Source organism: Rissa tridactyla, chromosome 5, assembly GCF_028500815.1.
Source record: "Rissa tridactyla isolate bRisTri1 chromosome 5, bRisTri1.patW.cur.20221130, whole genome shotgun sequence".
NCBI classification, from domain to species: domain Eukaryota; kingdom Metazoa; phylum Chordata; class Aves; order Charadriiformes; family Laridae; genus Rissa; species Rissa tridactyla.
Window position 1 is genome coordinate 73,253,119 of NC_071470.1, and position 17,934 is coordinate 73,271,052.

General features: G+C 38.3%; 1 protein-coding gene across 1 annotated transcript in view; it reads right to left on the reverse strand.

Moving 5' to 3' along the window:
• The window catches only part of TTC29 (tetratricopeptide repeat domain 29), a 209,624-nt gene that overhangs the window by 40,204 nt on the left and 151,486 nt on the right, over positions 1-17,934 (reverse strand). Inside the window, exons 9-10 of the mRNA XM_054203188.1 lie at positions 11,894-12,017; positions 8,892-9,123 (exon numbers count right to left, since the gene is read on the reverse strand). Coding sequence (XP_054059163.1) covers positions 8,892-9,123; positions 11,894-12,017 — 356 coding nt within the window. The remainder of the gene's footprint in view (positions 1-8,891; positions 9,124-11,893; positions 12,018-17,934) is intronic.

The following is a 17,934-nucleotide window of genomic DNA, read 5'->3' on the forward strand; positions in this document are numbered from 1 at the left end:
TCCTTGACACCAGCTACAGGGGCATGATCTGGAGTTCCAATGCCTCAAATTCCTTGGGTCCACAAGATGAGCTGAGCAAGACTACTATGTGCCATACTCATCCTCCATGTTACAGGTTCAATTTTATATCAGCAATGAGTTGAATGCACAGTACTATCGCTTGGATGACCAGCTGCGATGCATAAACACAATCAGTCTGTAATTGTCTGTAAATATCGGACAATATGAAATACACATTCACAAAAAAGACATGGTTTGAGTATTGGCTTTCACAGACATTATGATTAGCATATGAATAAGCATAAGGTTTAGATATGAGAGGTACTGGGCACTTGCAGTTCCCATTTCAAAAACCACTGCAGAAAACTAATTCCCCACAGGAACTGACACCAGCTACGTTGTGTTTGACTAACATCCATTGCAGCTACATCTCAGAAATTAAAAAATATGCCAGATTTTTTAGGAAAAGGAATTGAATTAAAACACTGTAGCAACCGTGGAAAAAATATGAAAACAACTTTGACTCAGAACAATTTCAAATTAGCCTCCCCTGATCAATTACTCTATCTGATACTTATTAATGTCAGTATTATAGGATAGTAGCTGCACGTTCAATATGATGTACTCATATGACACACTACAAAAATACTGTATAATTACTTGGCTCTGTGGCAAGACTTGTACGAGCCTTTAAATGGGAATATTCTGTATTGCAGATAATATTGAATGCTTAACTGAGTAAGTAGAAACAAGTGGATGAGCCTGGGGGCATGGTCATCTACTTAAGCACGTTTGGATCTTCAAGCTAATTAATCATCTAGTTGTATACTTAAACTTAGTCAATCCATTCACATAGGTGATTAAGATCTCTTTAAAGGCTATTTTGATACTTCACAATTTTCTATTAACCAACTTACCAAGATACTCAATATGAAGTACAATTCTTTCCCGTGCATTCTCTGATCACAACATAATAAAACCATAGAGCATGAAGAACAGTGCCAAAATGGTAAGTATGAAAAAACTGACACACCGCTCTTAAAAAACTCCCATTGATTCTACTACAAGCACGAACTATATACCTGATAAGGTATAGATTGAGATGCTAGCTACTGGGTATAGAGGTAACTGACTTACGCTCCTTGAACATTGACAGAAACATACATAAATTTGGGGGTTGGAATGAAGGTGTGGGGCCAAAAAGGGAGAGAGAATAATAAAGTGAAGAACAAGAGAGAAAACAAAAGAGAAGTAGACAGGGAAGGATGAGAAAAAAAACAAAAGACCTGTTTCAGAAACTGTTCAAAAAAATCACAAATATTCCTGATGATTACAGAAAAGAATAAAAAGAGAAGTGGATTTTTGGACAAAAGAAATATGTTTTCATAAATACATTAATTGTGGAAGTATGACACTTCACTTTTTAAAACAGATGGACTCATTCTAAATAGTAAATAATTTAAATCTTGGCTACCTTCAGACCACAGCCTATTAATAAAAATAGCAATTTGTTACTTAAACATAAGAGGAACATAAAAGGACATGTCTAGGCAGGGGAAGGCATCTCAGAAAAAACACCCCTCAAAGATGCAGAAAAGAAAGCTGTCTTGGGAGACCAAGGAGAAGGAAGGTGTTTGATACATTGACTGTGACTCCTGAGATGACCTAAGGGTTCTGTTACAGAAAGTATGCACTGAATACAGTTTCTTTGTCTTGGCTTTGATTTTCCATGTCCAAGGATTGTTGGGGAGCTTTTGGTAAGGAAGGGTTTGCAGCAGAGAACTGTTTTCATGTTGGCCTGAGGTCAATCTCTCTCAGTTGGCATGTTTGCAGACAGCACCAATAAGGGGTTCTTTATGAAGCCTAAATGACAACAACCTTCTCAATATTAAACAAAAACATAAAAGTCTGCTCTTTGGTTCTTTCTGAAGATCAATTTTCTCTTTTGAGAACAAGAGTATAAAACCACCTGAGACATCTCTGCTCATGTATGCAGCAAAGGAAAGGGGCCGATGATGGGCACACGCGGAGAAGCCCTAGGGCCACTTCAAAGCATGCCAACTGGTTATTCCTTCTTTGGCCTTGCAACCATCAGGGGACTGCCAGAGCACAGCAGGAGCCAGCTGTTCTGCTTTATGACTCTTCTCCTTGACGCTGCATTTCTTATGCTCTGGACTGCAGGCAAACCTAAAACTTCTAGGTGCCTCCAAATCAAGGATTTCTCCAGAAGTTACCTAATGTGGTTGGGCAAAGCTTCAATTTCTTTTGCACCATTCAAGTATCCTGTAGAATCAGAGCAAGACTGAGCATTTGCCCTGAGAATTTTCACTTTTTAAACTGGTAAGGAACTCCACTGTTTGTAGAAGTACTGACAGTGCCTCGCACAAAGCTACACTAGTTCAGTGCATAAAGCTACACTAAAGGGTCTGACAACATACTGCAGTTTGAGCACCACTTCCAACATTTTTTTTCCACAAGAAAGAACAATTCACCTTATTTAGGGAACCATTTTCTGCTGATCTAGAGAGCTTGTCTGAGAAAACACAGCTGGATGCCAACAATGTTTAGCACAGGATGTGTCTAAAGCAAATGCATAGGGAGATTTAGATGTTTCCATTGAAAGTATCAGATGGAGGAAAAATCTAGATGAGATCCAAATTCTCCTCTGGTTAAGATGCAGATGAAAAGAACACTCACAATCACATTAGACAGGATGATAGTGAACTTTTTGAAGTTATAACACCACTTAGACATACAAGAACTGCCAACCTTTGGCAAAGACCATGAAGAAACCTCTAACACAGTATTCCATGGTTAAACATTAAAATATTGCGTGCAGCCTCCTCTCAAACCTGCTACTGCCAACCCACAGACTTGGCCTACATCTGATCCTGTCTAGCAATTCCCAATTATTTAAGGTAGTATTTAAGAAGAAATCACAGGAAAAAAAAGAAAACAAAACTGGATAGTGCATTTGTACAAAGTGTAAGAGCACTGAATACCAGCACTCCCCTGACATGTTTTTTTCAGACAAACTTCAGCCATCAGCAATAAACAGGACAAGCTACTGCACTCATGGCAAAACTGTCATAGATGTTTAAATGGTGTTTTCAGACTCTTCATTGAGAATGTAGTGCGCCTGGCCAATGATCAGTGTGCCGAAAACCTTCCCTGTCACCCTCAGTTCTTCTCTTCACACTTGATTCTTTCTGTAGTCCAAGCAATAATCACTCTCACTTTCTACAAATATCAGAGTATATCACTAAGCAGACTTAAAAAATAAACACCAATTAATAATAAGATAATAATAATAATAAACATAAGAACCACATAAGCCAATTTTCTGAAACACACCTGTTCCATCTCATGAACATCTATATGTAAGTATGCTGTTTTTCAACATTTACTTAAGCTATTTTGCATTAATATCAAAGGTACAACAGTACAAAATAATGACTGAGATTTTTTAAAATTAAAAGCGAGATAAGGTAAAATTCAGCAACTGATGAATGCTAGGTGATATGAATAAGAAGAGCCAGTACAAGTTTAGAAAATTTTAAGGAAAAAGAAATAATGACAGAACCGCCTTCACCTTCATTTTTTTGCTAATAATTTTCCTATATCTATATATTTTGGCATTTCTAACCACTGTATTTTTCCAGAAGTGAGCAAATTATTCTATTTGATAAACCCCACAAAAATGCAGAGAAGCCATCCTGTGAATTTCAGCAGGATGCATGAACCATTTGAGCTACTTTTGAAACATGGTTATTAAGACGTGAGCCTTTGTGCCTCTGGCACAGGGACAGCCTTGGAGTCTGTACTTGGTCACACACTTCCTTTCCATGATTTAAAATCACGGTTCTTATTTAACAGCGTGAACAAGTGTATAATTCCCTTATTTCATGTTCAGTTGTATTTCCTAAGAAAACCACAAAATCTGCCTCTAAAATCCGTTCTGTTTCTCATTATTTTTGGTCATATTACCAATGTATTCAAACACTCGCTTTGTATAAGTCACTATTGACATAAATCATAAGCATATAGAGCTTGAAGCAGAGCCCATTACAGATCCTATCTCCAGACTCTGGCACAGTGAACAGACCCTTGAGAGTGAGGAGGGGTCCAGCAGGTCATTGGGAGGCACAGGCATGCTCTCTACCTCCCAAAATGAGGGTTTGAATCATTCCCATCTTCTTCACAGCAGTACTTGGGAAGAAAATCTGTTTGGCCTGTTCAAATTCATTCTAGATACTTTGTCAGTGACAGCATTTATATTTTAATTATCTTTACTCAACAAGTTAGTTACAAAACCCACTAATATACTATCAAGAAGAAACCTGTTAAAAGAAAATACTAAGACTGTATGCTAATTTCAGTCACCATGCAAGCATACAAGCCTTCTGTACATGCTAACTGCAGAATAGAACTTCTTAAATAATAAATGAGCCAAACAATCTGAAAGACACACCAACAGAGGCAGCGCATGCACGTGCACAACTCCAGTAGTCCCACATCAGTATCACGATATGCCCAAATCTATAACAGAGTTTTAGATATGAAATATGCAGTGAAAAGAACCTGCTGACAGAAGCCTCTACCTTTCCGCTGACATCATATAGGAACTATTTTAAGGATGTACAGCTGTGTAAGGTACAAAGACTTACTATTTTTGTAGTTTTGATTAGTGCACCCTACCTTTTCTTTCTCTTAAACGTTCTCAGATCAAAAAATCTGCTACCACTGATGAATGCTTACTAGGCAAATACAAAGTATAATTTATAATGCACATTCCTGATGAAGATTGGTTTTGATTTGCTAAAGCGCAGTCAAGCATTTTGGGTACAGTGCCATAGCATAACAGTTTTATTAGCATGCATTTGAGGTAACTGACGTAATTTATTAATGAGGGAAAGACAAGATTTGTAATGTTAGAATTTTTCCTGGAATTAGTGTAGTTCAGAAAGACGCGACAGTAAAAAAAGCAGTTTATCACATTATGAAGCAGACTGTTCTACTGTTGGACAGTATTACCAAAATGGCCCATAAATTACATGGCTGTGGTGAGTTACAGTAGAGAAATGTTAACAGAATTTTTTTAGTGTAATCTTTGATCTCATATCTCACTTCTGACTTTACCATTCTTTAGGGATAATCCTTCTATTAGCGAATGACAAAGTCACACACAAGCTCAATCTAAAATGCACCTGGTAAAATCTCTATTCTTCAACACATTAACAATTTTGTGCTAGCAACACCCTTTACAGGAAAATGACTACGAAACATCTTAAAGAGCTTTTAAAAATGTGAATCGGTAGGTTGACAATTTAACTTTTTACACAACAAAAAAGGACACATTCACATTATGGAATGTACCATTTCATACATCTGCGCAAGGGAGCTGGATAAAGAATACTGAAGGACTACATATTTGGGAGTAAGAACAGAAGCTCATTGGATTGTATTTTCCAAGCTATAGTTTTAGCTGGTGCATGCATTTTAAATCACATTGAAGACTGCTTTGGTGCGGAATGCGAGAAATAGTCCTGATCACGCTGAAGTTGATGGTACAAGATAATTCCATTGATCCTAAGTCTTCACAATTGATGATATGGGTAAGACAACCACTTATGCTGCATTTGTAACTATTATAAAAAAAACACAACAAAACACACAGAGAAAACCTAGAGTAAAATGTGTCAATTTTGCAAACTTCTCCAAAGTCGAGAAATGCAAATCTAAATTGTGGTCAAAAGCACATAAAATTTCTCAAGAAAACAACCAAAGACTTTTTAGTATGAGGAAGACAATACATTTTAAGTCTACTCTTTAAGTGCTTAAATGATTTCAAGCATCCAAGGCCTCTTGCTGAGGCATAGCCTTGCCAGATGCAATGACCTGGACTGGGAGTTGCCAGGCTCACAGAAAACCACAATTTCTGGTCAGCATTTCATGTAATCAATATCTGAAATATGATCCAAAATTTTCCTGCCTTCAGCACCTTCAATTATTATTCTCCCTTCTAGAAGGTGGCAAGTCAGGAGTCTATTTATTGAAAGACCCGTGAAATATTTTCTCATCGGTCAATGTTAGTCATACTGTGGGTTCCTTTTTAGGCTTGAACATGGAGTCGACAAGCCTGTTTGCCTACTGATTCTGCTGATAATTATTTTTTTATACGTTTAACTAAACATAAAAAGATCAATAAAAACATATTTGTTCTTGCAGTGGCATCTCACATTGGCATAAATAACTCTCTTGTAAGTGAAGTCAGGTGACTGAGTCAAATACAGCAGATAGAAATACATTTTCCTTTGCATTTACAAACACTGTTTTCTGACAATCCTATCCCTTTTGTCCATGACAACTTTGGTCAAAACATCCATTTTATTAATAAATGTTGAGGTAAATTGAGTAATTAATGGTTCTTCCTGCCAGGTTATTGAAATGATTGATTTAGAAAATAAGACTTGGTTGAAAGACATAAGGTGTATGGCAGTACTTGAATTTAAATGTCATTGTTCCTCCACCAGCCTAAGAATACAGAAACTACTCTTTTTTTTTTTTGTCACAAAAATTATTCAGTCAGAACGATTAGAAATAAAAACTTACTACCTTCCTTCTTCCTTTCATTAAATTCCCCTGAAGATTAAGAACTACCATTGTATCTTGTCTTTAGCTGTTTTATCCTCAAAAAGGCTGAGAAAAATCTAGTAGATTATCGATGTTGAGGTCTTTGAAAGAGCTAGAAATACTGTTCTATTATCACAGCAGGAATTTCCAAAGTGATGAGTCCATCATAGGATGCACAGACATTCTGCTGGAAGGTAGGATAAAGGCTGCACCTGAAACTCAAAGCCAGTGAATCCCAATACTGAATTGGTGCCAGGTCACATTTTGCCAGACAAAGATATTAAAAATGTAATGCCAGTACTAACGAGCGATTTGGCACACAAAACATGAAGAATGTTACAGATTGTGCTGACAGTGTGACACTATGTTTTCCTGGATGTAATCTGGGTATCATGAGAGTAAGCTTGGAGCACTAATGAGAAGAATGATATTGAACTGGAAGAGCTGCTAAATATGCAGTAGCCACAGGGTTCCTGGAGTTAACTGGAACTAAAATGAAAACTCTAACACTGAAAGCAACAGAGGGTAAACTAGGCAGAAATACTGAAGGAAGAGAATCTCAGCAGGCAGAACTTGTTTCTGGTACCATGCTTGCCAGGACATAAAGGGCTTTTCTAATCGTACTCTTTTTATCCCTGAAGTCCTGTTAAAGAGGAGCATGAAGCTCAAGCTTAAAGGGGCACATACCATTTCAGGATATGTTTCACAACTGGCTGAAGAAAGCAATGTATAAAAGCTGAACAGAAAACCTCTTTAGGTGCAAGAAGTAAAATACATGTTGAAGATACAAAGATCATCCTGTCTCTTTGGGGCTCCTCTTTTTTTTGCTGTTGCCATTGTTTATTTTTGTTGGCCTCCTATTTAATCAGCTACAACTAATGATCCTCACATGAAATGCATATGAAAATGCTTGACGTTGGATTTTTCTTTGACCATCTCTGTTGGAATTCTTGGCATCTGCACTACAGGTCTAGCAACTTACTATCCCTTGCAGGAGATACACACCCAATTAACTCTGCCAGCCTAAAAAATCTGTTTGGGAGTATGCTGGATATTCAGTTACTGAGGCAAAAATCATAAATATATATATATAGCAATTGAAAAAGAAATGTGTTATCGTCGAGAAAGAATTGCCCTGTTACCATCACTGTAACTCTAAACAGCGTTATCTAATTTGTTATCACATCAGCATGCCAATGAATACCCTCCTTCCACAACTCTCAGTTGCTTCCGGTGTTGCCTCCAGTATCCTGGCTCCTCTTAAACCTTTAACATCTTCAATTACCAGGCTGTTAACCGCTTATTTCATATATAAAATTCACAACTGAAGTTATACTTAACTGTTCCAATTCTATGAAAGGAAAAGATACACAAGAAAACAGCAGACAAGCAGTTCTTTGTCCTTGAGAGTATGATAACCAAGGGAATTTGGGCACAGTAACTCTGAAGTTCCATATTATGACTTCGCCCCAGCTGTCATTTATTTCCACTCTACTCCAGATTCACACTCTCCACAGGAATGCAGAGAAGAAAGTTTTAAGGTGGAGAAGACTTATCCCTCTTCCTTCCCCAGTACAATACAGTTTAATACTATCAATACTTGGAGATAATGCATAATTCAGTTTGTCTTGTATTAACATATAGTACAGAGGAAAAAAGTAAGGAAAATTTAACCCATGAAGAAAGAGGTCTACTCCACACAAAGTCCTCCTCTACTCTTTATCTGAGACAAGGAAACACAAAGAAGAAATCAGAGTTGCTTTTTTTTTTTCTTCCCCTCCCATGTCAAGTATAAGGATGCCAAAAATAAAAAAGCATGTTCTTCTGAATTCAGAACTGTCCGCTATGTCAAGCAGAAATTAATTCTTACTTATAGTAACAGGGAATTTATTTTTGGATGCACTCGAAACACTGTCTGCAAATTAAGATTATTGTTATTTTTTTCATTGAAGATTAAAATAATGATATTTAACTAAACTAATACATCACTGTTTGCCTGTAACTACTATGTTTTGAAAAATAGCACTGAAAAAAGTAACTTACCATCCTTAGCAACTACAACTATTTGTTTCCCCCTGCTATATTGTATTTAAACCTATTTAATTCAGCCTTTAAAATAAGCACACAAAGGAGTAAATTTAACCTCCACTCAGTAGGAGGATTAAACGCAGGAAATAATTCAATAAAACTCTACAAGAAAAACGACTTAACTGTTGAGGACAATACAGCACTAATGTGTTTCATAACCAATGTCTTACCGACTGTAAGAGGGTCAGTGCACATGTCACTTCTGTTCTCCTTCCATGCCAGCAGGTACTTGAGGCTGACGGGATCTTCTGCTTCTATACGGCCGTTAAATGCCACCATCAGTTTATGAGCCTTCGCAATGCCACAATAAGTCTTTGTTTCATCCACTAGGGGCAAATTATTTAAAGTTTTTGCAGCCTCAGAAGCCTGACTGAAATATTCAAATGCTTCATTATACTTCCCCTTGTAAAGAAGAGAAAAAAAAAAGAAAAGAATGCTAAAAACTACTTGTAGTCACCTGTATTTTACCTTGACATTAGAGCCTGCTCCTCTGGCACCTCAGTGATGTCGCAGCTGAGAGGCCAGCCCACAAAATGACTCATGCCGTGCTACTAAAGCAAATCACTCTCCCTTGCCGTTTCCTAATCTCTAAAATCCAGATAACACTGCTTATATCTTTCTCAGGAACCAAATTGGTTTTTGGTTGTCTGCGTAGTATTTTGAACATACAAATCTAAGTATACCAATGCTAAGTATTGATACTGTTTCTGGCCAGGCCATTTAGAAATTATCACTATAATTTCATTAAGTTTAACACATCTGTGGGAGGAAAGGTCCTAATTTACTATTGTGACACTAAATTTTAGAAAAGAAATCTTAAAAATGGAAAACAGAGGATAATGAAATGATGGACCTAAAGCACAGAAAAGAGCAGAAATTTAAACCTACAGATTAGTGCGGGAAGAGGGGTATACCAAAAACCAGGGAGATTCCTAATCACAAAAAGAGAAACAGTAGGAGAAATATAAGCCAACTGTCGCAAATAGAAAACTCACATAATTTATCTCTTTATCCTGCAGAATACAGAAATCCAACGGTCATGAATCCAGTAAAAAGGAGTATAAATTACAGCAGATAATACATTAAGAGGAATTAAAAAAAAAGTATAACAAAACCTATTTTTTATGTGAGATATATAAAGAAAAGTCCTCAACTACTTCTTTGCCATGAAGCTACTTTGAGTTGCCATCAGAGTCAAAAGAAGAGTTGCAGGAGCAAATCACTTTGGGAAGAACAGTTAAAGTTATATCCCCGGTTTACTAAAGGTCCCCAAGGACAGATCTGTATATAAATAGAGATATCTTTAATTCCTTGAGAAGGACAGTACTACTGCAAATTGTATCACCAGGGGAAGTACACAGTTGAATAAAAATACCCTAATAATGACTTAGAGAATACCAGCGATGACAGCTGACACCAAGCAGGCAGTGATCCAAGAGAGGAAATGTTTATTTGGAGTCAGTTTTGGTAAACATTGCCGACCTTGCAGAAAAAATGGTGTAGAAAATAGGGAATTGTAAAACTTTAAGAGATTTTTAAAAATATATTTAAATTATATATTTTATGTAAGTTAATAAAATTAAGTCACTGCATTTCTTCCCTTTTACACCACTACCCCCGTTCAAGGCAGCAAATTCTAAAATGAGAAAGAGAATTCAGAAAATAACCAAAAAGAGGTTAATTCTTAAAATATCACTTCTCATAGAATTATTATCAATGGTGGCAGAATCAGTTAAATAGAATTTAGTTAATTATTTTTCATATTTGGAGTAGAATAATTAAGCACAGCATCACATCACCCTACTCTCTTCTAAGTTTCAGATCCGTTTTAAAGTTACTTCAGCAAGTTCTTAGAGACTTTAAAACTTAGTTTTCAATGGGAAATTCAGCATTTATGCTAAGAACATATGTAAATAGAAGGCTCGCAGGCTAATTTAGAGATTACAGAGTAAGAAACTTTTCTACTGCTTATGAAACAAAAAACAGGCCACAAACTTTGGTAGTGGGAGTGCTCTGTAAGAGGAATCAAGAAAAAAAAAGGGGCGGGGGAATTTGGGGTATCGTAAGTGAAAAGAGGCAAGCATCCTAATTCAGTACTTTACACACAGAAAAGAAATTCTGACAAAAAAACCAGGCAACAGAAGCTAGAAATGGTGATTTAGAAAGGATATTTCTATTTTTTTTGTTCATAGTGAAGTGTTTCCTAATTTCCACATTGTCCAGTCTGCAGAGTGAATTCTTTTTATTACTTTTTATATCTAAATAGTTTCATGTAGCATTTCATCTCTAAAATAGGTGTTAAAGGGCTCAGCACGAATCTTTTACTTCTCTTGTAATGTTTTTAACCATTTTGATTTCAAAACCCAATTTTTTTCAAAAAACAGGTTTTGCAGTGCAAGTGCTGCATCTCTAGATGGGGTAAGGGACCGAGTAAGCACAGAAACCACTACCCAGACAGGCAGCCAACAGAACTGCTGCCTTTGCTGGGTCCACCCCAGAGGCACAATTCAGAGACTGGCACATGGGTCAGAAAGACATACCTCAAAAGACCTCAGAAACTACGATAAGGGGTGCTTCTTAATTACCTCTAGCTTAATATTGTCTGTCACTGCCTATCTTAGTTTAAACAGGCCGAATCAAAGCCATCAGGCTGGATGGAGGAATACAGAAGAGATACCAACACAGACCTTTGCCAAACTACTTGCTGCTAGCACCCATTTCATAAATTTAGCTGAGAGAACATGGAGAAGAAATCAAGCTAAGATTAAAAACTGCTTATTAATATGTAATGTAGCATATATTCATTTTAAAAAAGCACAAATTTCAATGTATAGTACAATAAAATTTCATTTGTGTTAACTGATGAATTTTTATGGGCATATGCAGCCCCAATAGTGATTTGGATGCGGATTTTTCACAACACGAAGTTTCTCATGATCTGAATTCAGAGTTTTTATTCACCCATTCTAGTACAAAATCCTGTGTGTTAAACACGGTGTGAAATTTTTAACTTTCCCCAAAACTTAAGGCTCGTTTTAATTAGTCACACAGTATCTTCTCCTTTGTTAACTCTTATAAGATACAATACCTGAATCAAATTCATATGCAAACCCAGATTTTTACCAAGAATCAAATGCAATTGTTTGACATCATTACTACAACCAGTACTTACTCTTTCATTGTAAATATTCCCAAGTAATACACATGCATCCACCAGGCTTTGGCTTAGATGAGCGTTCTCAGCAGCCTTCATAAACTCTTCCAAGTACTCAATAGTTTCAGCCACCTTTTCCTGACTGAAGCAAAGGACAGGGACAAAATTAAATATTTACTGAGATGGCTTCACCAAATGCTGGAGATCTATCCCCCTGTTCTGAACTAACTTTACTTTGTTGTGACTTGTCCATAACTGCACTTTATTTCCAAGATGGTTGTCTAGGCACTACCTGTGCTGAGACCAATGAGACTAGACACAGAACCTCTGAGAGCAGAACTGTATCCTTTGAGTGAAATAAAACAAAATTCTTCTTCAGGACATTTGTGCCATATTTTAAGGCCAAGAATGAAAACGCAGGTGATGATTTTACTGGGGTTTTGGAGTTTCCATTATTTGTTTTTCTGCTGAGCAGCTGACAACATTTTCAGTATAGCCAGACTTCACATCCTGACAAAATAGGGAAAAGCCATAAGAAAGCTAGTTTTCCAGCAAGACTTTTTGTGCTCCTCTCTTTCAGAGCTACCATTTCTTGCTCCAGAACCCTGGTGGTGCAGCAGCGGCTCCACAATGTCCCTGTCTCTTAGTTCTGGGGATGACAGCCTTTCCCTGAGTGTAATGCTGCACTTTGACTGGGCAGATCAAAGGTTGCTGGAGTCACACAGGCAAACCTATAAAATGTGGATTGCAGGTGTCACCCCCAAATCCCAGTGTGATCAGAGCAACCTGAGGTCACAGCTGCATCTAAGTTGAAAATTGGCTAGCATACTTTGACAATAACATTTGCAGATTTCCTTTTTTTAATAAAGCCAGTCATATTAACAATATAAGATCTCTGCAGCATGATTACAAGATATAAGATAGACATCTGGGTTTGCTTGTGGGTAAGGCACTGCGCTCTTTTTCCCTTTAAGGCTGAAGTGTTACTGCAGCTGACCTCAATATTAGCCATGAACTTGAGTCACTAATGTAGGAGTGTCGCATGCTAAATGTCAAGCTGCCAAGCAAGACAGAAAATCCAGTCTTAATTAAGAAACTCACAGAAATAGAAGTTCCTGCAAGTGATAAAGAATTTTGATTTATTTTCTCACCAATTTAAAACACCTTCAAGTTATATTCCTGCAGCAAATGTCTGACTGGCGTTTCTTTACGTTATGGTTTTTATTATAAACTATTAGGCATATGTGCTTTTAAAACCTGTCAGAAGTCTGCAATTCCCTGTCTTATGATATCAGAGTAATTATAACAGGGTAGCGCCTGCCACAGAACAGGAAACATAGCAAAGCATGGCTGCAAAATTTACAATATTGTAGCGATTATCTGTACGTGACTGAGATGAGCTAGACTGCTACAAAAGGATGCTAAAACACTGCAAACTAACATGCTCAAAATACGCTCCTGTAAAGCTTAGTTGTCAATGAGCAGAGTTGGATTTACCAAAGTTTCCTAATTTCCGTATTTTAATATCATGAGAATATTAAATATACTGTACTGTAAACATTTGCCAAATGTCAGAAGGCTTCTAAATTTTAGAAATAGAAACACATTTTTTTAAATCTATTTTTTTTTCCTAAGAAGAGAAAATCAAATGTTTCCCCACAGAAATACAGCATATGATTTATATAAGTTAAAGGACAAGGTTAAAGTGTTAGACAAATATTAATTCCAGTTTTTCTAGTTTTCTATATGCAGTGCACAGGTGCAACTTGAAGAGCATATTATATGGTATAATCATTAAATCCATTCAACCAGACCTTTGAGAGTTAAAAACATATATTCTGAGGAAAAGGACTCCTCGGTCCAAGGAATGAGAATGAAACAGTGCAGAATATTTGTGTATCAAGGTGATTCCAGTTTCCAATTGGGAAAACAGGACTGTTAACACCCACATCCCCTGACAACTGTCCAATTATGTATATCACACTTGGCCTACTGTTTGCAGTAGAAGTAATCAATAAAGGATGTGGTTGAGTGAACATAGATTTTGGTTGAACCAATGCATGAAAACTTAATCATTTACTCAGAGTGGAGAAATCAAATAGAGCAGAGATGAAACAGCCACTAAGGGGTTTGTTGATTGTGCCACCAAGTTTGTGGGCTAGAGGCTAAAAGTAATAAAGCAAATGGAATCAGTGACAGGAGAAAATGTAAAAAGGCTTTCTTAATTTCATGAATTAATAGAAATGTTTTGATGTATTTTTGGCCATTTTTTATATTTCACATAAAAAACTATGCCCCACGTATAGAAAATGTGAAAATTGCTAGGGCATATAACCTCTTTCAAGCAAACAGAAATCAATTTGATACATATCAGAAAGATATTTCTCACTGTTAGAACTTCACTTATACCAACTAGCAATTGGTTGGTATAGCTTAACAATTTTTCAAAGGAAGTACCTTTAAAAGCACTAGAGCTTGAGATATTTAAAGTGTTAGAAGGATTACTGAAACACTTTATCCTGCACAAGACCTGATAACATGATAAACAGGGCTTTCCTACTCAAAGGGCTACTATTTTATAGTTCCTTCAAAAATCTACATGTTATTTTATACAGCCATATACTTTCTATCTCCTTAGACATCACCTTCCTAAATGTATAAAATGTAATTTCCTAAAGATATAGTCATTCATGATCCCACAGAACAGTTACGATGACTTCAGCAGAAGAGATTACATATCTACAGCAACTCATTTTCCAGTTTCATGCTAAAATGCCCTATGAGGTTTTTACCCCTATTAGACTTTTATGAAAATATGCACCTTTTATAGGATTGCTCATGTGATTGAATTGGATGTATAAATCATGTGTCCACAAGAAGTCATTACCATGGTGGACACTGGCAGAATAAGTCAAGAACATGATGCTATTATGTCAGGTTTTTCCCTGGAAAATGACATGCCTAAATGCACATGATAGAGAATTTCGGTTTCCCATGGTTTGTGGAAACATCTACAGCAAAGATTTCATGAAAAATTCCAAAGCCATAGACAAGTTCAAAGTGATTCAGGAGGACTCAGTCACTTTCTCCAACCTGTCACAAGGCAATCAGTGCAAATTCTCACAGACATTATGGTTATAATGCATTATTTTAGGGAAACAGTCATATTTTCTTTGTAAAGACATTATCCATTAAATTCAAAATGACTTGCACAAATCTAGCCTAGATAGGTAAAAATACAAGTAAAGAAAAAGTGATCAAGCGGAGTATGGAGATTCTGTCACCAACAGTAATTACTCATGCATTTATACAATATTTTCTGAACAGGCTTGCCAAAAATGTGCTTGTTTGCTATACGTCAGAAAAGTAAATATCCAAAAGTTTGGATATTTACTGAGCGCCTTGCTCAGAGCAACTAGAGGAGGCCTGTGCCCAGGGGAGTTCTGAGTGACTTTTGAAGGATGGAGACTCCCCAGTCTGTTCCAGCATTCACCGTCACAGTAGGTTTTTTTCCTTCTTCTTGTGTTTAAATGGAATCTCACGTATTTTACTTTGTGCCCATTGCCTCTTGTCCTGTCACTGAGCATCACTGAGAAGAGCCTGGCTCCTCTTCTTTACTGCTGCCTAAGAGGTACCAGTAAGATCCCCCCTGAGCCTTCTCTTCTGTGGTCTGAACAGTCCCAGCTCCCTCAGCCTCTCCTCCCAGGACAGATGCTCCCAGTCCCTTAGTCATCTCTGCAGCCCTTCGCTGGACTCGCTCCACTATGTCCCTCTCTCTCTCTTGTACTGGGGAGCTCAGAATGGGACACAGCACCCCTGGGGTGACCTCACCAGTGCTGAGCAGAGGCGATGGATCACCTCCCTTGACCTGCTCACGATGCTCCGCCTAATGCAGCCCAGGATCCCATTGGTCACCTTTGCCATGAGTGTGCCTCGCTGTCTCGTGGGCAACTTGTTGTCCACCAGGAAACCCAGCTCCTTCTCTGCCAAGCTCCTTTCCATCCAGTCAGCCCACAGCCTGGGCTGGTGCCTGGGGTTATCCATCCCCACGTGCAGGACTTTGTGCTTCCCTTTGCTGAGCTTCATGAGGCTGCCATTGGCCCATTTCTCCAGCCTGCCGAGGTCCCTCTGCCTGGCAGCACAACCACCTACCTGGTATATCACCCGTTTCTACCCAGTTTTGCATTGCCTGCGAACATGCTGAGGGTGAGCTTGGTCACACCGTCCAGGTCATTAATGAAGATGTTAATCAGCATTGGTGCCGGTATTGATCCCTGAGCACACCATTAGTGACCGGTCTCCCACTGGACTTCCTACTGCTGCTTACAACCCTTTGAAGGCTGGCAGCTCAGCTAGTTTTCAGTCTACCTCACTGTCTATTTTTCTAAGCCATACTTTATCAGCTTGTGTATGAAGATATTACGGGAGACGGTGTTAGAAGCCTCACTAAAATTGAGAGAAGCAACATCCACTGCTTTCCCTTCATCCACCATCATCTTTCTGCAGAAGGCTATTGAGTTGGTGAAACACAATTTCCCTATCTTAAATCCAGTCTCCCTCTTGGCCTTAACATGCTTGGAAATTGTTTCTAGGATTATTCGCTCCACCACCTCAGGGACAGAGGCAAGGTTGACCAGCCTGAAGACCTTCTGTCTTCTTTTGAAGACAGAAGTGACATCTGCAACCTTCCAGTTCTCAGGAGCCTCCGTTAGTTACCACAACTTTTCAAAGATAATCAAAAGCAGCCTCGCTGCAACATTTCAAATATTGCTTATGCTATATTCTCATGTCAGAGATACTGTACAGTCTACTCAGCTATTTTTGCTGCTTCTGATATAGTAAAAGTAATAATGCAAATTATCAATTTCTATTTAAAACAATGAATAAATGGGTTTTATGGAATGGTGGCTCCCCATCTGTGAGACCTCCTTGCAAAATTGCCCCATGAAGACAATGGATGAAAACTTCTCAAGTTCAAGCATTCAGGAAGAAGTAAGGGCCACGTACACAGATAGATTTATACATCTTAGCTGAGACTTTTTTAAGGTTTTAGAACATAAATCCAGAACTGTGATCCTTTCACTTTTTGGTCAACAGAATGTTGAAATTGTTCTGATTCAACTCTAGTTGCCATTACTGAAACCCGGTGGGACAAATTCCACGACTGGAGTGTGGCTATTGATGGCTACAGGCTGTTCAGAAAGGACAAGGAAGGAGTGGTGGAGGGGTTGCCTCTACATCAAAAAATGGACTGACTGTGAAGAGCTGTCTCTGAAGAACAGCCATGCGCAGGTTAAAAGCTTATGAGTAAGAATTAGAGACTGAGGCAAGAAAGGGAACCTTGTGGTTGATGTCTACCACAGGCTGCCTGATCAAGGGAAGCCTACTGACAAAGCCTTCTTACTCCAGCTGTAGGAGGCATCGCACTCGCAGACTCTCAACCACCCTGACATCTGCTGGAAAAGTAGCATGGTGAGCTGTAGGCAATCCAGGAGACTCCTGGAATGCACTGAGGATAAATTCCTAAGCCAGGTAATAGACAGCCCTACCTGAGGTGACAAAATACTAGTCCTGATGGTCACCACCGCAAGTGAGCTAACCAGTGACATCAAGATTGGAGGCAGCCTGGGCTGCAGTGATCATGCACTAGTGGAGTTTGCAGTCCTGAGGGATATAAGTCAGGCAAAGGGTAAACTTAGGACCCTGAATTTTAAGAAAGCAAACTTCCAGTTGTTCAAGGAGTTAGTCAATAGGACCCTCTGGGAAACCACCCTCAGGGACAAGGGAGCAGAACAGAGCTGACAGATCATTAAGGACTCTTTCCATAGAGCACAAGATCTCTTGATCCCCAGGTGTAAGAAATCAGGAAAGAAAGTCAAGAGACTGGCATGGCTGAGTCGAAACCTGCTGGTCAAACTAAAGGGGAAGACAGAAATGCACAGGCAGTGGAAGAAGCTAGAGAATGCTCTTAGAAGGTGTGGAGTACAGATTTGATGCCAAAGAAAATCACTAGCCACTCCTTGTTTAGCTCTGCTTTTAAGAAAAGAATTTGCACTGGC